Source organism: Gallus gallus, chromosome 14 (genome assembly GCF_016699485.2).
Source record: "Gallus gallus isolate bGalGal1 chromosome 14, bGalGal1.mat.broiler.GRCg7b, whole genome shotgun sequence".
Lineage (NCBI taxonomy): Eukaryota > Metazoa > Chordata > Aves > Galliformes > Phasianidae > Gallus > Gallus gallus.
This window is the reverse complement of record NC_052545.1, coordinates 7,581,474-7,608,554: the sequence shown is the minus strand read 5'-3', so window position 1 is coordinate 7,608,554 and position 27,081 is coordinate 7,581,474. Positions and strand designations below refer to the sequence as shown.

Here is a 27,081-nt window from a genome sequence, read left to right as displayed (position 1 = left end):
TCATCTATAGGAAAGTATGCTATTTTCCACATACAGCTTCAGAAAGTGGAGGAGATGGATTTGTGGTTGAGGTTGCATGTGATCTTGAGGGCTGTGCAGTTGTTTTGTTTCACATTGGTGCGATCCTGCATGGGTCAATCCAGTTCCCTGTCATCTAGGTTTCCAAATATAAAAAGATTTGAAACTCTCCTGTTTCTCATCAGTGCTGTTAGAGAATCTTTTTTTTTTTTTGGGGGGGGGGGGGGGGGGGGGGGGGGGGGGGGGCGGGGAGGGAAGACTGAGAACGTGGCATTATCACTACAGTTTATCCAGGAGCTCAGGGAATGTTTCCCATTTCTTAAGCCCACGTTTGGCATTCCTGCAAAAATTATGTATGCTGCACTGGGATAGATGGATTCCAATAAGAAGTATGGAGAATAACCTGCTGAGGGAGAATTCCATTTGATAACACAGCTTAATAGTTTATGTCTGCAGCATAAATGGTCATCTTAATAAAAGTAATATACTTTTCCCTAGCCCCCTAAGAACTTGATAGTAGTAAAAATAAAAGAGTCAGGAAAAGCCAAATAACATGGTGCAGCCAGAAGAGATGTCTTTGGAGGCTCTATAGTTCCTCTCCTTTTGTCAAGCTGAAGGACAGCTTACCCTGAACCTGCCTTGATCTTTGCATGTTTTGTTAAATCACCATGGTCAGAAATTACTTATCTGGGAACTTGCATAACTGAAGCAAAACAAATATTTTGCTGGTGCTGGTGTCCCAGATGGCATCAAGCAGTAGATATTTTCAGAGAACTTGTCTGCTCTGGGAACTAAATACTGACCTAGTCATTCAAGTGACATACCTACAGCTATGTATCATTGCTCTGATGTGGGTTTTTTTCCAGGAATAAAATACAAGTATTTCAGAGAAATTCAACTTAAATTGACTTTACTTGGCAAGTCCTGATGCCTCTTCCCTGGGTTATGTTTATGAGATAGAGTATAAATGGACATGTAGCTAAATTCCTCAGTGCTGCATTGCTCATCTTAGCAAAGAGGAGCTGCTTGCTCCAATAAATGAGGAGAAATAAACATACAGCTGAAAGAAAGACCTTATCTGTTGAATGTAACATCAAACAACAAATAGTTTAGCTTTCTGCACTTATTTTGAGAAGTGACCCACAGAGAAAAAAATGGGCTTTACTTTTTCAGGTCTTATCTGAATTTTTATCTATAGGATTATATCATTTAAAGTGTAAATCAGTGACTGATGTCAAAATACTTAACACTGCTGTCAACTAAATTTTTAGTATTTTAGTCATAAAAATAGACAATAATAAAGTTTGCTTTTGCAAAAAGCAAAAATGCTTCTATAGTTACAATACTGGCCTCAAAAAATTCTTTTAGCAGCCCCACCCTATGATGAAAGAATCATATTTGTACCTAATTTTAAAAGTGAAGTGAATGTTGTTATGAATACCATTGTTGTATGTTTAACTTTCTAAGCATTTATGGCTATTGCAGTGCTTACTATCATGATTACCAGCTTTTATCATACAGTAAGAGGTAGGAAATTGATCTACTCCTCATGGTGATAATTAAACCAGTACAAGTGATCTCAACACAAAATTAGAACGAAATTCATGTTAGATAAGCTCATGGCAAAAATTTAAGCAATGCTATTAATGGTTCTGAGACTGAAGGCACAATTATGGAAGGACCGGAATATGTTTGTTTGTTTGTTTTTCTAACATACTTGACAAACAGATTTGCTTGAAAAATCCCGTGCTATTCGTCAGGCTAAAGATGAGCGAACATTTCATATCTTTTACTATTTGATTGCTGGAGCTTCTGAACAAATGAGAAGTAAGTTACTTGCTAATAATTCTTACATCTCATTGAACGGCATGAAGAATAGCTTACCTATGTGATTTATCTTAATATCTTAAAGAGAACGTTATTCAATTCTTTTGATAAATAAACAACTCTTTAGCCATAGAAAATAATTACCTTAAGTGAACTGTAAAAAAGTTTCAACTTGTGTGTCTGTTAAAGCCAGGTGGTTTACAGTTAATAGGATTTTTCAACTGACAGGAGATATAAACTCATTCCTCTTGAATGATATCAAGATGAACAAGGAGGAGTTGTCTATTATTTTTTTTACACACACACACAAAACAGGAGTTCCAAATATAATTATTGGCTAGCAGTTTCACAATCAAGAGAATATCTTTCTCGCAGCTCATGTTTACACTGTGAAACTCATAGTTTCAGAATGTCGAGGTGAAAAGTGTAAGTGGATGAAAAAAATAGGAATTCAATATAACATCAATTGGAACATCATAACTTAAATACAACATCTTTCCCTACATTACTGATCGCCAAAGAATGTATAAAGCAATGGATAACTATACATTTTTCCTGATATTTATGCTAAGAATCTGTTGCTGGCCATTGTATGGAACTTAAAGATTTTTTTGGTTTGGACCCCTTTTGTTACCTGGTTCCATTCTTATTATTATCCTGTATGAATGTGCAGGTCTAGAGGGCCAAGAAGAAAGATATAATTTTGACTAGGTTACACACAGAAGTAAATGTAAGACTTATGGCATTAAGCTGACACACTTAACTTACACTTCTTTGTCTTTTAGATGATCTGCTGCTGGAGGGCTTCAACAACTACACCTTTCTATCTAATGGTCACGTTCCTATTCCTGCTCAACAAGATGATGAGATGTTCCAGGAGACCTTGGAAGCAATGACAATTATGGGCTTTACTGAGGAGGAACAGACATGTAAGAACTGTTATCAAGATTGTATTCTGCAAGTAGTAATATATACAGATCCAAATGCACCGCAGTTAATTCTGTCCAGAATGACCACTTTGCAATATAAGCATGTGAAGTAAGATCCTACATTCATATAGTTTTTAAATAAGTGGATCAGGCTCAAATTCCGTGATTCTCTGAAATAACTCATACTTTTGTTCACTATTCCAGAGAAAAGGACAATAAACATATGAACAAACAACTAAGATACCTTGAAAATGTGGGCCTGCCACCATTTACCCTTCACAGTTCAGGGAAGAGTGTAGGGTTTTGTCTGGTGCTCACCAGCACACGTTTGCACGGCTGCAGCCGCTGTGCCTCAAGTGACACCTGGTGGCAGAAACAGTGTCACACTGTCACTCGAGCCTTCGAGCAGCTTTGTCAGCCAGAGCTGATTTCTGTTACCTTTCCCATCTGCATCAGTGCTTGAGGGTGCTGAGAAAAAAAAATTCTTTGCCTGTCTGGACAGCAAAGTTAGACGATGGCACTGACAAAGATTGCTTTGTTCTACAGCCCAGGACACAAGCATTGGTGTTGATATAATGGATAGTGCTTATCCACGACATCAAAAGGAGTTGTACTGCTGTCTGAATCCCTTTTGTTTCATGATTTAAAATACAAGCCCATTAGAACAGTATTATTCTCCTGTATTGAGTCTAGCAAATGAACAAAATGACCTCCATAGATTAATATGATCTCATCTGTAACACAGCAGCAGATTTTACTACCTAAGGTAAAAAGGCATGAAATTTATCTACATTTTAATAGTCAAACATTAATCAATTACTGTTTTGTACTCTAGCACTAATCCTGTGAATATTTGTGTATTATTTATTTGTGTGAATGAACAGCCACATATTCCTGCACAGCCAGAGCTTTGGAAGTGCCACGTGTTCCTGAAGCTGTTGGTAACTCATAGATATGTTTGATTTTAAAGATAGAGATACAGATTCTCAAATGACCAAGCATAGGCCACTCTGAGTGGGAGATGAATTCCTGAGATTTGGAGGTCTGCCTGAGGATGCAGCACATTTTGCAGATGCTGGTGTACCCTTAGTGGCTTATTTACTCCATTTCATAGATTATTTGAGCTGCTCTTTTACGAGCTCTCAAACTATTGCAGTTTATAGCTGTCTTTTATAGCAAATCTAGATCTTTCCATGGAAGTATAGAGTACCAAAGGCCACGCAATAAACTCATTATTACAGAGAATGAAGTTTTCAAAATGTGTCCATTCTGTTCCTCATTCATACTATCTGCTTATCTTACAGCTATACTGAGGGTTGTTTCGTCTGTCCTACAGCTGGGCAATATTGTCTTCAAGAAGGAGAGAAACACTGATCAAGCTTCTATGCCTGACAATACTGGTATGATTTGTCACTTCAAAAAATTAGTTAACACTAAGAAAGTAATAAAATAGCAGCTGAGAAAGCACTCTTTATCAGGATTTTAAACTGTTTATGTGTATATGCTTCACAGGTCTTAAAAGATATGCCATACTTAGAATCAGTTCAATATTCATTACCTTTTTTGATAATTTTGAATCCAAAAATTGATGATCAGTGTATTCCTTGGTTGTATCGTGAATAATACTTTTACAGCAAGTGGCATCTCTTGTGTGTACAACAGAGGAGCTTTTAAGGAAGATAAACTACATTACATAATTGTTGATTTGCTTGTATTCACACTAAGAGAAAATTAAATCTGAAATATAATATCACTTTTTTATTCTAGCTGCTCAGAAGGTGTGTCACCTGATGGGGATTAATGTGACTGATTTCACAAGATCTATTCTAACCCCAAGGATCAAAGTAGGACGAGATGTTGTTCAGAAAGCTCAGACCAAAGAGCAGGTATCTACTTGCAGTCTGCTCTGCTCTCCTAGAGTTATTTTTCCTTTCTTACATCACATCTAAGGGGAATCTGTTTTCTTTCTCTCTTTGCATTATCCTCACTTAACTTAGCAGTTAATTAGATTTCTTCTTTCACTTACAATTTTCTTTCTTTCAGGCTGACTTTGCCATAGAGGCTTTGGCCAAAGCAAAATTTGAACGTCTCTTCCGTTGGATTCTAACTCGTGTAAACAAAGCTCTTGATAAAACCAAACGACAAGGCGCTTCTTTCTTGGGGATCCTTGATATTGCTGGATTTGAGATTTTTGAGGTACGTGCTGTGGGACACAAACTTGCTAAGCTCCTTGTTGTCATGCTGTAGTTTGGAATGCAAGATAACAAATATCTAAATTTAGAGCCACATAAACAATTTGATTCTCTCAAGCTGGATAACAGCACATGGCCAAGACAACCCAAAAGACTATTCTGGGACAGAACTGGCAGCATCACTGCTGGGCTTCTGGGGGACTCTGTGTTTAGAACCAAGGCCTGGTCTTTATGGTTTACTGGACAGGTCCCAGTATTGAGATTTACATGTGATCTTACTGTAAATTTTCAAAGCCTTAAATTAGGAAAATATGGATCATTTGAATTACAGTAATCTTAAAAAAAATAGAATATTAGAATATAGAAATTTTTATCTTGTCATTTGAGTTGCCTCTTTCAGGTGTCTTTCTAACATCAGGAATTCAATTCTTTTGTCCTCTTCACAGATCAATTCCTTTGAGCAGCTGTGCATCAATTACACTAATGAGAAACTTCAACAGCTTTTCAACCACACAATGTTTATATTGGAGCAAGAGGAATATCAGCGTGAGGGCATTGAATGGAATTTCATTGACTTTGGCCTTGACCTGCAGCCTTGCATTGAGCTAATTGAAAGACCCGTAAGTTTTTATCTATATAGATGGGATACTACGTAGGTTTCATCAGGGTCCATTATATATCAATATAAGTACCATTTAAGATTATTTCAGATTGTTGTTGCCTGGGAGGATTAGTAACAAAGTAAAAAGAAGGCGGTGGTCTTTCTTCATCTCCAGCTTTGATTATACTGATCTGGTATTGTTCACGTTGCAGACCAACCCCCCGGGTGTCCTAGCTCTGCTGGATGAAGAGTGCTGGTTTCCCAAAGCTACTGACACTTCCTTTGTGGAAAAACTAATTCAAGAACAAGGCAACCATGCCAAATTCCAGAAGTCCAAACAACTCAAGGATAAAACTGAGTTCTGCATACTGCACTATGCAGGAAAGGTATGAGAGAGACTGAGCTACTTTGACTTACAGAACTGTGTTTCTATTTTACTGTTTGACTAACAATGGATCAATCTAGTTCTCCAGTTGATAGGGATGGCTTTAGTTATATAACATACATATTAAGGGCTTCAATTACAAAAGATGGGGAATAAGATTCGCACACCATTCATGGTTGTGCTAAGCTCACATGCGGTTTTGAATATCCAAGTAATTTGGATTCCTCTCTAGCAAGCAGATTTTTAAAGGCACACTGATTCCTCTGCCATGGGTACGTCTGCAAAAAAAAAAAAAAAATCCCTGTAGATGGAAGTACACGCAAAAACAAGTATTCAACTCACCTCTCAACTATGGAAAGCTTTTCAAATCTTACTATTTTAAAAATTATTTTATGCTAGTACAGTGCCCTGCATTCTTGGCTGTGCCAGATTTCTGGCAAAACAGATTTTTGACCCAGCATTGTTTTCTGCAGGTTACCTACAATGCAAGTGCCTGGCTGACAAAGAACATGGATCCACTAAACGATAATGTGACTTCTCTGCTGAACCAGTCTTCAGACAAATTTGTGGCAGACCTTTGGAAAGATGGTATGAATCACAACTCTAAACCATTAATGTGGTTTAAGGGGAGAAACTTGTACCAGAACTGTTCTTTCAGCTCTCCCTTATGAGTGGGAAACAAGTATGAAAATGATAAGAGTGGAAGAGATTGATCTAAGAAACAAGAGTACTCTTTTCTAAATAGTTCTGAAAGCATAAATAAGTATAACAAAGCAGAAAGCATATTAGATAGTTAAGTACTAGCAAAGTAATTTCCTTACTTAATATTATTCAGCAACGTAATCAGAAATATTCATTATGCTACTATAATGTTATGGAATATATCAGACAGCTCATTTAATACACTGTCACTGTTGTTATGAAAGACTGTGTGCAGTCCTTAACTTACATGCTCCTCTCCCAAAAATTCTACTACAGTTCTCTTCAGCAAAGTTTTATCTCAAATAAACTCCACTAGAAGAATATCTGTATGTATAGAAAACACAGCATTTGTTTAAAAATTTTCCATGGCTCTGTAAGATGCATACTACACTGTACGTATTTAATGGCTGTCACACACTGTGACACAACCTACCAGCAGGGATACTTTGCAGGACTGTCCTTCATAGAGCAGCCATAAAACATGTTCTATGTATTCAATTGTTCCATTCTTCCACTAGTTAACAAAAATCCTTATTTTCGAGTTAGACAGAGATAGACTATTTACCCAGAAATATCTTCTAATGCTTTCATTAGCATGCATCAAAAGTATTTTGGTCCTCTTTTGGAAGTTACGCTTTAGCAATGACAGAGAAAAGTATGTGAGGTGAAGACGATTCATATAAGCAGTCCCATTCACATGTTCTTTTATATTGCAGTGGATCGTATTGTTGGTCTAGACCAGATGGCCAAGATGACTGAAAGTTCACTGCCTAGCGCTTCAAAAACCAAAAAAGGCATGTTCCGTACTGTGGGCCAACTCTATAAGGAGCAGCTGACCAAACTGATGACCACCTTAAGGAATACCAATCCCAACTTTGTCCGCTGCATCATTCCAAATCATGAAAAAAGGGTAAATATCAAATGATTGATTTTCAGACTCTTGGCACTCTATTCATGCTGTTCAGATGTCTTCAAACATAGATATGTGCTAGTAACATCTTTGCAAATTTCTACTGCACTAAAAATACTTCTTGTTTCCTTTTCAGGCTGGCAAACTTGATGCCCATTTAGTGCTGGAGCAGTTGCGCTGCAATGGTGTCTTGGAAGGTATTCGTATCTGCCGGCAAGGGTTCCCCAACAGGATTGTCTTCCAGGAATTCCGTCAGCGGTAGGAATCCCTTGCTTAGTCCTAACTTAGGGTTTAAAAGGGCTTGTATACATGTTTGCCTGTACAAAATAATCTGACATTTTTCCACCTCTCTAACATCTGTGTCTTCTGGCAGATACGAAATTCTTGCTGCAAATGCTATTCCTAAAGGATTCATGGATGGGAAGCAGGCTTGCATACTGATGGTAAGGAAAACAACTTCGATCCTACTGATAATCAGATCAACATCTCTTATATAAAAACTGTTGGGAATGAAAAAAATAATAATTTTTAATACTCTAAACTTCAGCACTGGAATTAACAAGTATCCCTGTTTTCCTCCAGATCAAAGCACTGGAACTTGATCCCAACTTGTACAGAATTGGACAGAGTAAAATCTTCTTCAGAACTGGTGTTCTGGCACACCTGGAAGAAGAGAGAGACCTGAAGATCACAGATGTCATTATTGCCTTCCAGGCTCAGTGCCGAGGCTACCTGGCGAGAAAGTAAGAATATGTACTAACAAAAAAATATCTTTGGTGGTGGGTTATCTGCAGTAGCCCTTAGTTCTCTGTATAACAAACTGAAAATACTGAAGATACACTTTATTATTAGCTATTTTTGCCAGTATTGCTGTAGAATTCAACTTGTGTTCAGTGTTTACCTAAAAGAACTCACTTCTTGCCCAGAAGTAGCTTACTAGTATAGTTACAGAGAAGCAATTACTTTGTAAGGCTACTTAAACTCTCCATACAGTAAGCATTCTAGGCAATGACCCTTCGTTTAAACACATTTGTACTAGTAGGACAAGGTGCATTATAGCCTACAACTGGAATCTTTTACACTCTTACAGCACAAATAGCAGCACCACTGGCATTTGTAAAACAAAACATTATTTCTTACACAGAGCATGAAGCACTGGAATCACTTTATTTCTTACACAGAGCATGAAGCACTGGAATCACTTGGCACAATCTTAGTTAATACACATCACAGAACTAACAGCAATAGCCTTTTTCTGCACACTACCAATGCTTTCAAAATTGATGACCAAATAAATCTAAACATAATAGGTTTCAATAATGATAACCAGTGTATGCTCTCAATGCCCACATACTTCATATCCAGAATTATATGCATACTTTCTGATTTGTGCCTATCTACTGAGCACAAACAGAAACAAACAAAAACAACAACAACAAAAACCAGAGACTAAATAAAATACTGGAAATCTAAACAGAGCTATCACTTTTTCTCAAGAAAGCAGAGGCACTGTTTAAGTGACAAAAGAACTTGTGCAGACTTCTCAAATCAGCAGTCTCATGCCATAGCTTCTTTGCTTAATATGTTTGTCTTACAGTTTGTATTCTCAGACGAAACAAATTCGCTTTGTTTTTCTTATCACAGGGCCTTTGCCAAGAGACAGCAACAGCTGACTGCAATGAAGGTTATCCAAAGAAATTGTGCTGCTTACCTGAAGCTGAGGAACTGGCAATGGTGGAGACTGTTCACCAAAGTGAGTAACCACTGTCTGTGAATCTCAGCTTTACAAAAGTAATGAACTGCACAAGATAACAAGTCATGTCAGGCACCCTCCCTGCTGCAGTTCTCCACGGATGACAGCAAGGGCTTCATTAGCTTCACAGAAGTTTGGATTAAAAGATACACTGGATATTCTTATAACACTATTAACTTTAAAGTTAGTTTTATCTTGGGATGAAAAACTAATAAAGCAGAGATCTAGGTAAGATTTAGTATGACTATTTTAGTTGCCCAAAATGAAATAATTTCACACAGGTTGATAATGAGAACAAAAACCAGAATTTTGTGAAACGGGCAGTAATGTATCTGTGTGGACTCAGGAGTTCCCTAACTTCCCACTAGCCACTCAAACAAATTAAGTGTTTTCCCAATAGAGAGGCTTGGTGGGGGTTTTTGTTTTGTTTTGTTTTTGTTCGTTTGTTTTTTGTTTTCCTTCTTCAAGAATGGCGTTCTATGCAGCAGTTATAGCCTCTGTACATTCTCAATGCACAAAACCAGTCTTCTAGTTCTTCAGCAAGTGATACTGTTGAAGGTAGAGGTGCTCACAAGACTGCAAGAATTAATGCAGAAATGGTTATGAATACTGCCAGGGCTTGCTGGTTTAAAGATGTTTACACCAAGTGTAGTTAGACATTATTTGCCCACTACCTGAGAAGCAGCAGGTAGTGCTACCACCAGCACCAGTCATCCTGACACCATTAAGTACTGTCTTCAGTAAAATAAGCACTAGTATGATTCTTGATTTTCTTTTTGTTTTCAGGTGAAACCACTGCTACAGGTCACCCGCCAAGAGGAAGAAATGCAGGCCAAGGATGAAGAATTGCAAAGAACTAAGGAAAGACAACAGAAAGCCGAGGCTGAACTGAAGGAGCTGGAACAGAAACACACCCAGGTGACTGACAGATCTAAGCCTCTCCGAAATATTAGCCAATCTCTCACCATTTCCAGAAGCTATTAGGATAAAGAGGTCTGTTTTCTTTGTACTTGCGATTGTATTCATAGCAATGGTCCAGAATGAAAGTTCAGTGCAAACTCCCAGTAACTTCAGCAGAAGTCTAGTATTTGCAGAAAGACCTGTGGTACAGCTACCTATGTGTATATTATGACTAGTAGAAAGACACTGTGGGGACAACTTGCAGTCTCAATTTTAACTGCCTATACGTTTTATCTCCATAGCTTTGTGAAGAGAAGAACCTCCTCCAGGAGAAACTTCAGGCAGAAACTGAACTGTATGCTGAAGCTGAAGAGATGAGAGTCCGTTTAGCTGCGAAAAAGCAAGAGCTGGAAGAGATTCTGCATGAGATGGAGGCCAGAATTGAGGAAGAGGAGGAACGCAGCCAACAGTTGCAGGCAGAAAAGAAAAAGATGCAACAACAAATGCTGGTAAGGAAGCATAAGCAAGAAATAGACACGCTAACTTGTATCTCAGAGAACAGCAGGAGATAGGACCTGAGGTTTGCCAATGAAAGACCTTGCTATGCAGCCCTTAGTAGAATGTGTTTATGCCACTGAAGTAGTAACAAACAGATCTATGCTCTTTCCTCCAGAATTCTTTATACATCATCTTCCCCTACCCCAATTTTAAATTATTTTCTGTTAAAAAACAAACAAACAAAAAAAAAAACCTGTTTCAGTAAATCTTCCTTTCTAAGTCAGCAAGTATTACATATAGTCTACTTCTTAGTAAAAGCAACCAAGTTTATAACATACCCCACATAGACTGACAAACATTATGCATTTCCTGTTATTTAAATTGTATTTTATTTCCAGAATTCATAATTTCTTTTTCCCTTTGAAGGACCTGGAGGAACAGCTGGAAGAAGAAGAAGCTGCGAGGCAGAAACTGCAACTTGAAAAAGTTACAGCAGATGGCAAGATAAAGAAAATGGAAGATGATATTCTTATCATGGAAGATCAGAATAACAAGCTAACAAAGGTAAGCATTGTGGGTCCATTTTCTTACTTTGTGAAAATAGTGCAGGATGAGAGAAAATCTCTTTAGCTAGAAGAGGAAAAGGTATACTTCTGATTATGGAGATTCACTAGACCATCAGGCCAGCCTGTATTGAACAAGTTTCTGAGAGTTTTCCCATGCTTTCTTGAACAATTCAGAATTGTGAAAAATACTAGTATTGAGGTCCCCTGTGGTGACAGCATCTTAAAGAAAATCCCCACAGTAGTCAAGCACAATCAGTAGAACATGTCTTAGTTTTTCAACCAAACTTCATGATTAAAATTGGAAGTAAACATGTATTCAAGTACTTCCTGAAGGGGATACTCCTCTGAACTATGCTCTTTACTTACCAGCCAAAGTGAGCGTAAGATTGTAATAACAGCAGATTAGAGAATATGGGAAATTTCAATACTGCTTTCTAGCCCCTCTGTATTCAACAAATTGAAACATACTGCTACAATCTCAGAGTATCCAAAGACAGTATACTGGATATTTTTTATTTGGTATAGAGATGCTTCATGATGACCGATGACAGAAACTTCTGTTAACTATTTTATTCTTCTTCAGGAAAGAAAACTTCTTGAGGAAAGAGTAAGTGACCTAACAACAAATCTTGCAGAAGAGGAAGAAAAAGCCAAAAACCTTACAAAGCTGAAAAACAAACATGAATCCATGATTTCAGAACTGGAAGGTAATACAAAAATGCTCTGTGTCAGATATTTGCTTTGGTACATATAAAAAATAAACAACAATAAAACCCTAAGGAGAATCTGGAGTGAACTTCTAAAAACTATGTTTTCCAATTTCATATGCTGAAACCATTTTGTGAATGACAAATACTGAAACCCCAAGATGCATAAACCATTGATAGCTTTTCTTTATATATATAAAGAGGAGAGGAGAGGTAGTTGGGGGAAAAAAGTGTTTCTGGAGATATATATATATATATATATATATATATATATTTAGTGGCTGGAAATAAGTGATGATAGCAAGGTACTGCATGTTGCTTCAGAAAGACAATAACTCACACTCACTGAATATTACATATATCACTTAATTATCACACATATATACATAATATCACAGCCTTACTGAAGATGAGAACATTTTTGCATCCAAGTTCAAGATCAGATGAGTGCTCCTTGCACTAACCCACTCTCATGACTCAAATCTTTACTTTTTCAGTGCGACTGAAAAAGGAAGAGAAGAGCAGACAAGAACTGGAGAAAATAAAGAGGAAGTTGGAAGGAGAGTCAAGTGATCTGCATGAGCAAATTGCAGAGCTCCAGGCACAAATTGCTGAGCTGAAGGCACAGCTAGCCAAAAAGGAGGAAGAGCTGCAGGCTGCTCTAGCCAGGTATTTGCTCCTGAATCTATGCACAAGTTAAAAATCCCAGGCTGAAACATATATCTCTTTCCTTTCCAGAGTTTCCACCCAGTACATCCTGCCTGCCTTTCTGCTGAAGATACTTACACTATTGTTTTTTCATAAACAGCTTAACCTTATGCCCAGACAGCAATGAAAACACTTCTTCCCAGTGGCCTTAGTAGCACTGCCAAGTAAAGAATAAAAAGTAGCAACATAGTTGATAAGCAAAAAGCATAAATTGCTTAAGTGTCTGACTTTAACCCATTCCAGTCATTGGGGATTTTCTGTCTAAATTTAAGAGGGAGAACATTCAACCAAAACTTTCATTGAATCTGTTGATTTGGCATCTCTAGTCATTGTGTCCTGGCAAAGTATAGCTGTCAGATCCTGTTTGCATGAGTCCTAGCTCTTTCTTGCACAGGTTTCAGGTGGGTTCATACAAACATAAAGCAGGACTTTCAGAACTCCCTGGTCATATCTTACTGCTCACAATTACATTATTTAAATTCCACTGTGAACTCTAGAATATGGAAACACTAGATACACAGTATAAACATATAGTATTCACAAATTCATGTACAGTATTTCACACACTGTCTTAATAGATAGAGGGAGACGTCACAATACGTAGATAAACCACGGTTCCTACTGAAGTGATCATGTACAACTAAATATTTCCAGCTTATTAAGATTAAAATTGTATCTTGAATATAAACCTTTAATCTCCATGTAGTGATGTCCTGAATGTGAAATGATACTTTTTAATATAGAAAATGAAACACTTTCTTTCCAGGCTTGAAGATGAAACTAGTCAGAAGAACAATGCCCTCAAGAAGATCCGAGAATTGGAATCTCACATCTCTGATCTCCAGGAAGACTTGGAATCTGAGAAAGCTGCAAGAAACAAAGCAGAAAAACAGAAGAGAGACCTAAGTGAAGAGCTGGAGGCTCTTAAGACAGAGCTTGAAGATACTTTGGATACCACAGCCACCCAGCAAGAGCTCAGGTATGGAGACTTCGCCCACGGATGGAACAATTCTAGACTCTCATAGTGATGGTCTCCAACATATAGACAATCTAATTCAGGTTACCCAGATTTTTTTTTTTTTTTCCTGGAGCTAGGTATCTAATTTTCTATCTTAGGCACCTTAATAATTCAGTCTTGTACTTAACAGTCTAAACTCTTTTCCCCTGATGTTTAACACTTCAGGGACCCCAATTCTGTTAACTGATCTCAGTATAACTTCTTCTGATCTTGTCTGTCATACATCCTGTGAAAACTGTCTCACAGAATTTCTGTAAATTCATTTTTGCATTACCTCTCAACATGAATTATAACTAGACTGAATTTACAACTATGTTGGAATGCCAATTTCCCAGTGACTGGAACACTCCTATGTGCTCCTCTCCATTTGTGTGCGTCTTCTTGCAGAGCAAAGCGTGAACAAGAGGTCACTGTGCTGAAGAGAGCTTTGGAGGAGGAGACCCGAACTCATGAAGCCCAAGTCCAGGAGATGAGACAAAAGCACACTCAAGCTGTGGAAGAACTAACAGAGCAGCTAGAACAATTTAAACGGGTAAATAGCAATCCATCCTACTGATAACCACACACTAAGTAATATGAATTCCTTTTACAGAAAACTCTTTCTTCAATGTTTGTAGGCTAAAGCAAACTTGGATAAGACCAAACAGACACTGGAGAAAGATAATGCTGATCTGGCTAATGAAATCAGGAGCCTGAGTCAGGCCAAACAAGACGTAGAGCACAAAAAGAAGAAGCTGGAAGTACAGCTGCAAGATTTACAGTCTAAATACAGTGATGGAGAGCGTGTTCGGACAGAACTCAATGAAAAAGTTCACAAACTACAGGTAAGAGGGATTGGGTTGAGCTTTTACTATGACACCTGGACTTGAGTAGACCAGTTAGACTAAGTTCATCTAGAGGTACATCTGGAGGAATCCTTGCCCTATTGACTTCAGTTGGAACGCTTTTTTTTTTTTTTTTTTCCTGGGGGGGAATGGGGGGGGGGGCAGGGAGGGATGTTTCAATTGTAAGGCTCCTATTTCAGTTATCACATCGTTAAATAATTATAACCACTCATGGAAGTGAGAGCTCTTAGTCTTAGGATTTCCTGTGCTGTGTAATGCCACCACTGTTTCAGTGACAGTGCTGCATATTTTACAAAGATCCTGTTCGTTTATTGCTGTGTGGTGGTGAATGTCAATAGAAATAAGGATTCTGGAAATGGATTAAACAGTATTAAACTCATAAGATGCATCCAGAAAAATGAAAACAGAAGTGGGATGCTTACTTATTTGTGATTTAGTTCCAAAACAGGGAATAACTAAAAATATTTTCAAGTAGCTCTTTGGTAGATTTGCAATGCCAAGCAATACTGATCAACCACAGTTAAAAGTTTGTTCATAGCAGCAGTAAGCTTCTCTCACTAATTTTAAGTTAACGGATATATAAGAAAATATAACTAAAATGTATCAGCTTCTCTCAAACTTGAGAAGAGAAAGGAAAATACAGCGAAATTCTTGTGCCCTTTTGCGATTCACTGGAAGGTGAAGAAAAAACAGGAGATGAATTTTCAGCATTTCTGTTACTCACCTGAACAATAGTATTTTTCACAACTGAATTCCTAGAAAAGCTGTCTGTTACTGTGGTGTATACAATGTATTAGTATTGTCTTATGAATAGAATCTGGCAATGATATATAGCAATAAATGCTAAGGTAAACTCCAGACAAAAACAGCCCCTTGGAATCTTAATACATAGGTCACAAAGACAACATGCAGGCACTGTAGATTTTCTGTGGAGGATTCAATTCTGCAGAACTGAAACCCCACATACTGTCAAGAAGAATCGCTGCAATGTTTAGGATTCTCCTATGAACTACAGATAAGCAAGAAACACTTTTAGTACTCAAGATGACTCAAAAGCATAGCAGCATATTCAGAACCCGTTCAAACATTAAGACCTCAGTCTAGAGCAAACTAAAGGTGGAGGAAGTTGTTGAAGTTGCACAAAATAACAGAGTGTTTTCACTTTGGTCTCTCACAGATTGAGGTCGAAAATGTTACCAGTTTGCTCAACGAAGCAGAAAGCAAGAATATCAAATTAACTAAAGATGTGGCAACCTTAGGATCTCAGCTACAAGACACACAGGTAAACTTGTATCTAGTAACAGCTCACCTACTATTTTAAGAAACACACTATCAGAAGACCTCCGCTAATGACTGTCTTGCTGGTTGATATGATTACTGTAGGAGCTGCTTCAGGAAGAAACACGGCAGAAGTTGAATGTGACTACAAAGCTTCGTCAGTTAGAGGATGATAAGAACAGCTTGCAGGAGCAGTTGGATGAAGAAGTAGAAGCAAAACAAAATCTGGAGAGACATATTTCTACACTGACAATACAGGTATCAGCGCCATACCTAAATCATTAACTCTATCACCAAGTTTTGTCAGTAGTTCCAGAGGCTTCAGACAGGCAGAACAATCCTAGAACAATATACTGATCTTCAGGAACTCGTTTTGTTAGCCCAGATGGCATTAAGGGAGACAGAAGACATCTAGTATCTTTAGCATAAGCATATATTAAAGAGGTCCCAAGGCAGTTTTTCATACTTGGCCTGTACTAGTGCATACTAGGCAGGTAGTCTGCCATGTCAAATTAGAGGTTTTGTGGTCTTAGTTTTCTCCTAGTCCCCTTCTATGCCAAGCTTTGTAGTCACTGATATAAAGATTTCTTCTCTGAATTCAAATTTCAGCTCTCCGACTCTAAGAAGAAGCTACAAGAATTTACTGCTACAGTAGAAACTATGGAAGAAGGTAAAAAGAAACTGCAGAGGGAAATTGAAAGTCTCACACAACAGTTTGAGGAAAAAGCTGCTTCTTATGACAAACTGGAAAAAACCAAGAACAGACTCCAGCAGGAACTGGATGACCTAGTGGTGGACTTAGATAACCAGCGTCAGCTGGTCTCCAACCTGGAGAAGAAGCAGAAGAAGTTTGATCAGGTGTGGATTTAAGATTCTCCTTTGCTGTGTTATCACCTGACTTCTCTGTGACTCACAGGAATTCAAGTGAAAGATGATAGTGAAAGATAAAGCAGGGTCAAAAGAATAAGCTAAACTTGAATGAAACATACCATATAGCAGTTAATTTCTACTGATATGCATTAATCAAAATGCAGATTTCACTCTGTCATCATAACTGACAAGAAAGTTGTAACAGAAAAAAAAACCTTATACTAATATTCCTATATTAATACTACCTTTTTATAGATGCTGGCTGAAGAGAAAAACATCTCTTCAAAATATGCAGATGAAAGGGACAGAGCAGAAGCTGAAGCTAGAGAAAAGGAAACAAAGGCTCTATCCTTGGCCCGTGCACTTGAAGAGGCATTGGAAGCCAAAGAAGAACTGGAGAGAACAAACAAAATGTTGAAAGCTGAAATGGAAGATCTTGTTAGCTCCAAAGATGATGTTGGCAAGAATGTAAGTTTGGGGCTCAGAATGATTTTCACAATAACTTAGAATAGCAGCTAACAAACAGATAATTGTTTTCAGTGTGGGAAGTTTTCGGTAGTGCACAAATCCATTCAGCAAGATCAGGTATTTTGTGCAGAACTCCTAAGTTTATTCCATTGCACCCAAACCTTCAGGAGACTTTACAAAGTAACTGTAAGTTACTTTTTTTCTTAACATGGCTTCAAGGCTGAAGATTGATTTCTAAGAAGGAAAAATATTAAAGACTTTCTAATTCATTTAGTAATTTAATAAATAACTTTCAAGTGGTAAACTCTGCAAATCTCATTTTAATGATTATATTTGACTTTACCACCAGCTTAACATGTACTTGTATAGCTGCAGCAAATTTCCACTGTTACGTTGCCAATCACTTATTTTATTACAGTGATAACACCACTTGTAATACTAACTAAATTCAGTGATAATACTTGACTGATTAAAATCAGTATGTAATAAAGTGTAAGGAATCTCATGTTATTTCAAGGGAGACTAAGTATACAAAAAATGCAATTAGCTCAAATTAGCTCATTTGCTGTCCGCAGCTGATATTTTCAAATGTGGCCTATGTAGAAAATAAGCTGGGTTTAACCAGATTTATTTTTGTATAACAAATCTATAAATTTCTCATTGCTTAAAAGGTCCATGAATTGGAGAAATCTAAACGGACACTTGAACAGCAAGTAGAAGAGATGAAGACACAATTAGAAGAGTTAGAGGACGAATTACAGGCTGCTGAAGATGCCAAACTCAGGTTGGAGGTTAATATGCAAGCCATGAAAAGCCAGTTTGAAAGAGATTTACAAGCCAGAGATGAACAGAATGAGGAGAAGAGGAGACAACTCCTTAAACAGGTATCATTTTACTATTACAAACACAGTAACAAAACCAAAAAAACCTGAATGTCCCCAGTCTCATGCTATTACTAACGCACTTCACTATAAGAAGAAGAAAACATATATATAAAGATAGCCTAACAGTGTTACATTTAACATTTCAGTAGCAGGTGCACAATTGCTAACAGATGTAGCAAGTCAACGCTACAGTCAATGTAGTATAAAACACATGAATTACTTTCCCTAGCACAGTACATACTACTTTCCCTGTGTTCCCAGAGCAAGTGAAATAAGACAACTTCTGATATATCTGCCTTCCCAAAGTACGTGAAACAGATACCAAAGCATTGGAAAGGGAAACAGACAGGACAGAGCCTATTTGCACAGCAGTGTTGTTACAGCAAGATGAAATCCCATGGTTATCTTATTTCCACAAGTACAGGCCCACACTGCTGACTCCTTTGGAGAATCTTCAATTTTTGAACAAAACAGAAATGCATTTTAACTGCTAGTAATACCACAATTAATAGATACACAGACTGTGTAGATTATCCAGACTTACACAGAGTGTTTAAGAACATTCAAGGATGCTTTCTAAACATGTCTTCTCTAATGATCAGCTCCATGAACATGAAACGGAACTGGAAGATGAGCGGAAGCAACGTGCCCTGGCAGCTGCAGCCAAAAAGAAGTTGGAGGTTGATGTCAAAGATCTAGAAAGCCAAGTCGATTCTGCTAACAAAGCTCGGGAAGAAGCCATCAAACAACTTCGCAAACTACAGGTAGGTAAAACCCACAAATTCAGTTTTTTCTATTGCTGTCTTTTGTACAGACATAGCATGAAAGTTTGGTAACAACCATAAATTAAATACCCAATACAGACTGTATGTTGCAGGTCCAAGGAAAGCCTTTAAGAAACCCACCAGAACCAAGTATCTGTACTGTAATGCTTAATGTGAATGATGAAGGAAAATTCCATATGAATAACCATGAAAACCTTAGATGTCATTATTGCAGAGAGCTTCCAACATTCTCTACCTGACATCTATCTGCTGTTTACTCAACCACATGAAGGAAAACAGATTCCACTGTAGAGAAAGGGCTACAAGATAAAACTGACTATAAGACATCAATCCTGTTCTAACAATGACTCAGAAGCATAAAAGATTCCTCAGAAGTCATACTGTTTCTAAATTACCATCTTCTTATTTATAGATCTACTCTTCTATCATATGCTGACAGATAAACAAGGAATTGGACATATTCACAAAGATTAAGATGGCACACGCACAAACAGGCAAGGGAAATAAGGTCAATAGGCATTACAAAAGCCACAGCGCGCAAGTGGTATCACTCTTCTTGGAATAATATTTAAGAGTCTTCCAACATACACTAGCTGATCTCTACAGAAGATACACATGGGCTTTATGATTACATAAATGCTTGTGTTCTATTATGTGCATATTTCTTTACACTGAAATTGTAGTAAAACTAGACAAAAATAAACTTCCACTGTTCTTTTCAACAAGGCTCAGATGAAGGACTATCAACGAGACCTGGATGATGCACGGGCTGCCAGAGAAGAAATATTTGCAACAGCCAGAGAAAATGAGAAGAAAGCCAAGAACCTTGAAGCTGAACTCATCCAGCTTCAAGAGGTAAAATGGAAAACTTTTAAAGCAGTATTACACAGAATATACATGATCTTCAGTAGCTAGACAGAACTGCATTGACATGGTATAATAGATAGAGATGAAAAATTAAAAACAAAATTTGTAATAAGTTTCACACACTCCAGTGAAGTTGTTGGATATACATCTGAGCATAGCCAGGTCAAGCTGGAAAAAAAAAACCCACCTTGGAGGAAAGCACAATTCAGGTTTAAAGGGAAATATACTCTACGATCCAACACAAATTGTTCTCAATAGCTATAAATTCTTCCCTGGCATTTATGATTCAAGAATTTATTCCATTAACCAGACAAACTTACAACAGTTTTAGAGTTTGTCAGAACACTTGCTTATTTCTTTACTATGCTGCCTTTTCCTTCACTCCTAGGATCTGGCTGCTGCAGAGAGAGCTCGCAAACAAGCAGATCTGGAGAAAGAAGAGATGGCAGAGGAACTTGCAAGTGCTAATTCTGGGAGGTAAGAATAGACTGCATTATATTCAGAGCTTTAAGCACGCTACTGAAAATTGCATGGTTGCCAAGAGAAGGTATATGCCTGTCCCAGCAGACATCCAGTCTTAACAATACAACATATGCACATCTGACTGGTTTCATTATCTGATTTTCTTTTCTTTGTGAATTATAGGTAGTTCCTAATAGCTTCAGACATATTCAATTGGTCACAGCCATAACTATATACTTAAATTTAAACTTACAGAACAAGCCTACAGGACGAGAAGCGGCGCCTAGAGGCAAGAATTGCCCAGCTGGAGGAAGAGCTAGATGAGGAGCACAGCAACATAGAGACAATGAGTGATCGCATGAGGAAAGCAGTGCAGCAGGTAGAGTTCATTTCAGCACGTGTCACTTTGTTTGCATTCCAGTGAAAGTTATTTGTGGCTTTGAAAATATATTTGGAGAACTGCCACCATGAATCACCACCTGTCATTTCCCTGAAAGTACACAACGCTTTTGACAGCATCCATTCTTGCCCTTGCAGGCAGAGCAACTGAACAATGAGCTGGCAACAGAACGAGCAACCGCACAGAAGAATGAAAATGCCAGGCAGCAACTGGAGAGGCAGAACAAAGAGCTGAGGAGTAAACTGCAAGAGATGGAAGGAGCTGTGAAGTCTAAATTCAAAAGCACAATTGCTGCTCTGGAGGCCAAAATTGCTTCTCTTGAAGAGCAATTGGAACAGGAGGCCAGGTACTTAGGCTTGCAGAGGGCACAGACATCCATTTATTAGTCTAGTTAATGAGACAAAGTAAACAAATGCATATACAATCTGTGTAATCAGGTTTTCAGTACCATTAATATTTGGTAAATTCTCTCCCTACATAACATTCCTTAGAGACTTGGCCACTAATTGGAGTTGTTACAGATTCTGAGTAAAAACCATTTTATTCCTGAAAAGTTCTACTGGTACAGCAAGAATCTGCCCCCCTACTTTGCCATGTGGCCCTAGCAGATTCTCTATTATACATTGTGCCATTTGTAGGACTATTTCCCAAGGAAGTCAATTTGTGTTTTTGTAGATCTCCTTATCCGCAAAAGTAAAAACATGTATTTATTTATTTATTTAATCAGAAGACCTTTACATTTTGCTTAGAATTTATCTATTGCATTCAGATAGGCCTTTACCATATGGTTCCTTGGTGCCACATTCCTGAAGCCACATCACCAATTGTTCCACTGTCATTTGCAGAGAGAAACAGGCTGCAGCCAAGACATTACGCCAGAAGGACAAGAAGCTGAAGGATGCATTGCTGCAGGTGGAGGACGAGAGAAAACAAGCAGAGCAATACAAAGATCAGGTATGAGTCTGCATCATAAGGGTCTTAGTTGAGGGCACAGAGATTTTCGAGTTTTACTGAAAGTTTTCAGGTTTCTACTTTTCCCAAGAAAGCAAGATTCCACATTACACCTCAAAGAAGGGTCTGTGCTAGGACAGCTATAAAGCCTCTTGCTACAGGACATGACAATTTGATTTTTCTTTCATGCTGAGACAAGTGCCAAAGCACTAGTCCTTGTCAATAAACCAGCTGCAACAGTCTGACTATACACGGTGATATATAGGACTCTGCACAACATCCCTTTTGGTACATGAATGGAGACCATGATCGCATTTTGTACCCTACTGACAGATATAACTTTACATAACATGTATCAACCTGCAAACCAGAAATGCAGAGTCAGGACTGTGTAGCAAAATAAACAATTAAGTTTGCATCAGCAAACTGAACTCCCACAAAGTAGCTATATTTACGTTTTTAGATTTTAAGTTTTGCCTTTGATAGAGGCCATTTCAATAGAAATATGAATAGAAATATGAAATTTAAATGAGAATCTAAAGCTCTCAGATGTATTTCAACTTGAAGAATTACTTTAACTTTTTCTTGTAGGCCGAGAAGGGCAACCTACGGCTCAAGCAACTGAAAAGGCAGCTGGAGGAGGCTGAGGAAGAGTCTCAGCGTATCAACGCAAACCGCAGGAAGCTGCAGAGAGAGCTAGATGAAGCTACTGAGAGCAACGATGCCCTGGGACGGGAGGTTGCAGCACTGAAGAGCAAGCTAAGGTAGAGTGCCTTTGTTTGAGAAAAATTGAAATTTAGTATCAAACTAAAGAAGTAAAAAATAAAATAGTTTAGTCAAGTAACAATCAGACACCGATAAGGAATGCAAGGTGTAACTTTGCAGTATGAGCTTGGCAAATGCAACAATAGGCCAAAGTCAGAAGGTGAAGTGCATATCATGGACTGCAGTAGTCTCAGGATCTTAGCTGTGAGAGTAACAACTGTGACAACGTGGCATAGGCCTTACTACTTTTCTATCTGAAGCTTCTGTTGGCTTAACTAGGAACAGAATTAGGCTTGGTTGCTTTTGAAAATACTCCTATGGCTGTATGTATTTATTTCTACAGTTACAAATGGGTAGAAATGGTCATGCTTTTCATACTTACGCACATGCACAATTCACATGTAATGACTGTGATAAGTCTTGCACATCTCCATAGGCAGCAAAAGGCAAAGAACATTATACAACTCTCATTCAAAAGTTTCTGGACCTCACCTTTCCTTATATAGGGTCATTAGAGCAAGGAAAGACCAAAATATTCTTTTGCACTTTCCTTATGAAAACTGGCTGGGAAAAAGATAAAAGGTGTGATCAGTCAGATACATACCCGAGTTTTCCTGCACTTGTTGGGTCTGAAAACACTAATCACTGAAACACAGGCTGACTTGATTTATAGGAAATTTCTGTATCTGCTTCATCAAACTGTTGAACTCTGCTTTCTACCTAAAAACAAAAAGCAATTCAAATGAAACTAAAGCACCTGCCTAGTTGTGTTCTTGCTGCTGTAGTTGAATTTTGCCATTGACATGCATGCACCTTCAGATGTAGATACTTAATTCAAAGCCAAGAGTTAGGGATGTGGCAGCCTTTTCTATTAGCACCACCTCGGTTGGTACACACTACTGGCTGCATTACAAAATAGCTCTGCATCCAGCCCTTTTTACATAGAAAAGGATATTTACATTGAATAGCAGATTATTTTTGTTTGACCTGAATGTACTGTAATTGGCGGTAATGTACTTTGTTTAATTATTTAAAAGTAATATACCTACCTCTGATCATGACTATGTGCTTAGTATAACTGCCCGGGATTCTTTATCTCTGTTTCAGAGGGACACAGGAACCTTCGCATGACTAAGCAGGTACCATGCCTTCAACTTTGCAGCTAGCTTGTGTTGTACAAATTCCATTTTCTTTGGCCCAAGTAAAAATTATGTGAGGTTTCTGCAAACTGTGAAGGCTTGGATATCTTGGCATTAAATTTTTTTTTTTAAAGAGAGACAAATATTACAATAATCTAGCTACTATCAGCTGTTCAGTGATACAACTTTCTTACAAGTAGGCTATGTACTGACGTAGACTTACCAGTGTTGCATTCTCACTTCTTATAAGCTCTACCAACTGAGTACCCAATAAAGTACTCTGACATTTTCTGCATGTCAATTGTCTTTTTTTTTTTTTGCACCTATTTACAGCCAAAGATGAAAAATTTGCAAATACACCAATCAAAAACACCATTAATTAGTAAAATTGATTAAAAGCACTAATGAACATGAAGTGTCACAGCATGTTAAGTGTTTCACATTATTTCTTAAGCATATTGCAATGTTGACTCTAAGGTAAGACCCTACCTAATTCACGAGATTTTAGAATACCTTGTTTGCATGTGGTTTATTACACAATTTTGCCATCCAATCATGAATAAAAGGAAATTGTGCTTTTTGTTACATAGCACTCTGTGCCTGTGGTTGCTTACAAATAGCTATTACTAAAGCTTTTAAAACTATTTTGCAGACATTACCTTGCTTGTGTACAGTGTGTTGCTTGTCTACTGCTACTGAAACGTAAAGCACAGACACAGAAATTAACATGAACACTGTAATACAGCACAGCATTACATTACACTTCATCACGTTCTCTAGAAGTAGGAATAACATGTGCTGTTGCAAAAATTAAAGAGCTACTGCCTTGTAATATTTGTATATCTTCTATTTTATATATGCTGAATTTCGCTGTGAATACACAAATATTTAAAGAAGCTGTCTTGTCCTTGCATGTGCCTTTTAGTCAGCCTAATTTTCCCAGAGCGTGATTCAAGCATCACTCCAGTAGCACTTGTTCAAAGGTAGACTAAATAGACGCTAAGCAAAACACTAATGCTTAGGGCTTGCCTCAGCTGTATGCGTTACTCTAAAGGTACTGATGCAGATGATCACAAGAAGATTATCAAAGCCATAAACCTGTTTTAGATTAACAGATTTAAAAACTATTTATAAACAGGACCAATACCAATTTGAAGGAAGTTCACTTTTTTTGTAGCCAAACTGTACTCCAAGACTTGGTTACACTCTGTTACTCTCCACCAGTAACGTTCTTTTTTAGTACCTCAGCAAACTACAAGAGTGTAAAAAGTCATTTGACAAATGCTTTGTATTTAAGTCTAGCTAACAAGAGCCCAAGGAGGGGAGGGAGCTAAAGAGCTCCTCCTGGTGAAGACTGAGATCTTCATTGACAAGATCTAACAAATTTATTGACCTAACTAGAGCTTAGTAACAAATATCTGCCATCATAAAGTAGTAGATGCTGCTGGTTTACTCTGTCAAGCACAACAGAGTAGAAACATACCCTTATCTTAGAGTCTTCTAATACACATCTCAGAAGAACTAAGGCTAAGAGTAGATCTTAAGCATTATTATCCAGCTAGTTGTTTGCTCACATCAAAATTAAGTTACCATAAAGGGTTGGAAAAACAAAACAAAAACTACACATGTACACAATGTGTACACATGTGAACACATGTACACATGTGTTCTACCTTGGAAACACAGGTTTGTACTCTAAAATAAATTAGGCCAGCCAACATTCTTATCTACTTCCTAATATGGAACACTGAACTTTGAACGTGAATAGCTGCTGCAGAAAGGACAACTCTGGCTTAGTCTTTTGCAAGGACAAGACAAGCCTTTAAATATTTACACATGATTGCTGTACCCAAAAGCGCAGAGTTGGATATATTTTAATACCAAATTAGTAATTCTGGCATAACATTCAGTGATCATGAATTTATTTTGTTGCTTATGTCTGTGGTCTCAAGCCTTTACAAAGGTTTGCTTAATTAGGAGCAAGTGAGAGGCCATGTTACAAAACTCCAATGTTTTGTAGCACACAAGCACTGAAGGCCAAGATGAGATATACTCATCTTCTGTCTCACTTGCTCACACCTCCAAAAAAATATTAACCTTGAGGACCAAAGTGTCCCTGGCTTGGGCTGTAGCTATGAAATCTATGGGGATGGGAGGGAAAAGGGAAAAGAAAAGGGGGTAATATGGGAAAAAAAAAAAATTGCAAGATTTTCTATAAGACATTGTCTCTGCTGAGTGTCAGCATATGAATTATGACAGTTTCAAAACACAGTGATGGCTTCCTCTCCCCACTGTGGAAAAGACTGGAGCTACTCACAGCCTAGAATGCCACGTCACAGCACCTGTGGTACTCTGACCAACACAGCCTGACTGTGGGATCAGAAAACACCCACTGATCTTTGAGAAAGGCAGGATCAGTGCTCCACTGATGATGTGGGGATAAGCAATTCCCTTTTCCCAATCCCTTCTAAGCACACTCAGTTGTAGTCTCATAGGGAAAAAAAAACAAAAAAACAGAAAAAATGAAAGAAAGAACAGGGCATTTGGATCAGATGAAACAATTTAGAATAGACTTCAAGGACAAGAACAGGAATCCCATCACAGTTCCAAGCAAGTGGAAGTCTCAACCTGTCCACATGTTAGCTTTAGATGCTACAGAGAAGACAACTATATTAGGTGCCCACAGCTCTTGGCTGTTTCGCTTTTAAAAACCTCAGGCCCACGGGTACTGTTACAAAACTCTATGCTTGTTTGTGAGGGCTGTAAATGACCTAACATCTGATTTTATTTTTTATTTTGTTACTGCAGGAGGGGAAATGAACCAGTATCTTTTGCCCCACCACGCAGATCTGGAGGCAGAAGAGTAATTGAGAATGCAACAGATGGAGGTGAAGAAGAAATTGATGGAAGAGATGGAGATTTCAATGGAAAAGCCAGTGAATAAACACGCTTAAAATTGCACTGCAGCAAGGGGAGGGAGGATGATATTTAGCACTGTTTAAGTCTACTCTTAGTGTCAAGGTCACACACACCCACTCCTCTGATGATGATGAAAGCACAACTGCCTTGTCTCCAATGTATAGGTTCATGATAAAAGTACTCCAGAACTTTCTTCATGAAATGTTTTTTGAAAAGTTTTGTTATAAATTCAGAGTAATTCACGAAGAATCTTCCAGAAAGTGAGTTCCAGTAGTTCAATTTAAATCTCAGTGAACTGAAGTTTACAAAGGATTTGTAGGACTGTTGCAGGAAAAAAAAAGGCATTGGTCAGTTAATCTTTTCTTAAACTTTCATTTTGTCTTAAGTATTCAATATAGTATTTTTTTTTCCTGCTTACTACACCCCTGATGCACCATTCACAAGGTGGAAGTGCCTTTTTAATCACATACTGAAAAATAAAATATCATTTGTTCAAATTAAATCAACTGTTACAGTTTTATATGCACCATGGATGTGCTTACACACTAATAAAAGTCTATAAAAACCACTCCAATATTCTTGTGTGAAGGTGTCACTTGGGTGCAATACAACGTACATGAAGGGAATGGGAGATGCAATACAACTTCTTTACAACTCTAATATCTTTCTGAGAATGTCAACTGTAACTGCTAGAATGAAAAACGGATATCTTCTAAGTGATTGCTTTTGAAAGA

At 37.8% G+C, this 27,081-nt stretch overlaps 1 protein-coding gene and 1 long non-coding RNA gene across 4 annotated transcripts in view; one reads left to right on the top strand and one right to left on the bottom strand.

Annotated features, from left to right (window-relative positions):
• MYH11 (myosin, heavy chain 11, smooth muscle) overlaps positions 1-27,061 on the top strand; it is a 56,771-nt gene extending 29,710 nt beyond the window's left edge. The window contains exons 9-43 of one of the 3 annotated variants that reach the window (XM_040647321.2): positions 1,747-1,845; positions 2,631-2,774; positions 4,079-4,174; positions 4,542-4,660; positions 4,818-4,970; positions 5,413-5,586; positions 5,780-5,953; positions 6,426-6,540; positions 7,371-7,564; positions 7,701-7,822; positions 7,938-8,007; positions 8,147-8,307; positions 9,209-9,317; positions 10,104-10,235; positions 10,520-10,726; positions 11,142-11,279; positions 11,865-11,988; positions 12,486-12,657; positions 13,463-13,675; positions 14,102-14,246; positions 14,332-14,538; positions 15,737-15,841; positions 15,943-16,095; positions 16,447-16,695; positions 16,963-17,175; positions 17,847-18,059; positions 18,662-18,823; positions 19,571-19,699; positions 20,100-20,188; positions 20,429-20,552; positions 20,711-20,919; positions 21,419-21,527; positions 22,116-22,288; positions 23,397-23,424; positions 26,237-26,398. In XM_040647321.2, coding sequence (XP_040503255.1) covers positions 1,747-1,845; positions 2,631-2,774; positions 4,079-4,174; positions 4,542-4,660; positions 4,818-4,970; positions 5,413-5,586; positions 5,780-5,953; positions 6,426-6,540; positions 7,371-7,564; positions 7,701-7,822; positions 7,938-8,007; positions 8,147-8,307; positions 9,209-9,317; positions 10,104-10,235; positions 10,520-10,726; positions 11,142-11,279; positions 11,865-11,988; positions 12,486-12,657; positions 13,463-13,675; positions 14,102-14,246; positions 14,332-14,538; positions 15,737-15,841; positions 15,943-16,095; positions 16,447-16,695; positions 16,963-17,175; positions 17,847-18,059; positions 18,662-18,823; positions 19,571-19,699; positions 20,100-20,188; positions 20,429-20,552; positions 20,711-20,919; positions 21,419-21,527; positions 22,116-22,288; positions 23,397-23,424 — 5,024 coding nt within the window. In that variant the 3' untranslated portion in view covers positions 26,237-26,398. Of the gene's footprint in view, positions 1-1,746; positions 1,846-2,630; positions 2,775-4,078; positions 4,175-4,541; positions 4,661-4,817; positions 4,971-5,412; positions 5,587-5,779; positions 5,954-6,425; positions 6,541-7,370; positions 7,565-7,700; positions 7,823-7,937; positions 8,008-8,146; positions 8,308-9,208; positions 9,318-10,103; positions 10,236-10,519; positions 10,727-11,141; positions 11,280-11,864; positions 11,989-12,485; positions 12,658-13,462; positions 13,676-14,101; positions 14,247-14,331; positions 14,539-15,736; positions 15,842-15,942; positions 16,096-16,446; positions 16,696-16,962; positions 17,176-17,846; positions 18,060-18,661; positions 18,824-19,570; positions 19,700-20,099; positions 20,189-20,428; positions 20,553-20,710; positions 20,920-21,418; positions 21,528-22,115; positions 22,289-23,396; positions 23,429-26,236 lie in introns of all 3 variants that reach the window. The other 2 variants (XM_040647320.2, NM_205274.3) reach the window with 2 other exon arrangements.
• On the bottom strand, positions 5,411-7,375 carry LOC121106799. Its single transcript, XR_005839866.1, has 2 exons — positions 7,088-7,375; positions 5,411-6,230 (listed from the first exon to the last, which is right to left on the bottom strand). It is a non-coding gene; the product is annotated as an uncharacterized LOC121106799 (long non-coding RNA).
• Positions 27,062-27,081: the final 20 nt, after the last annotated feature.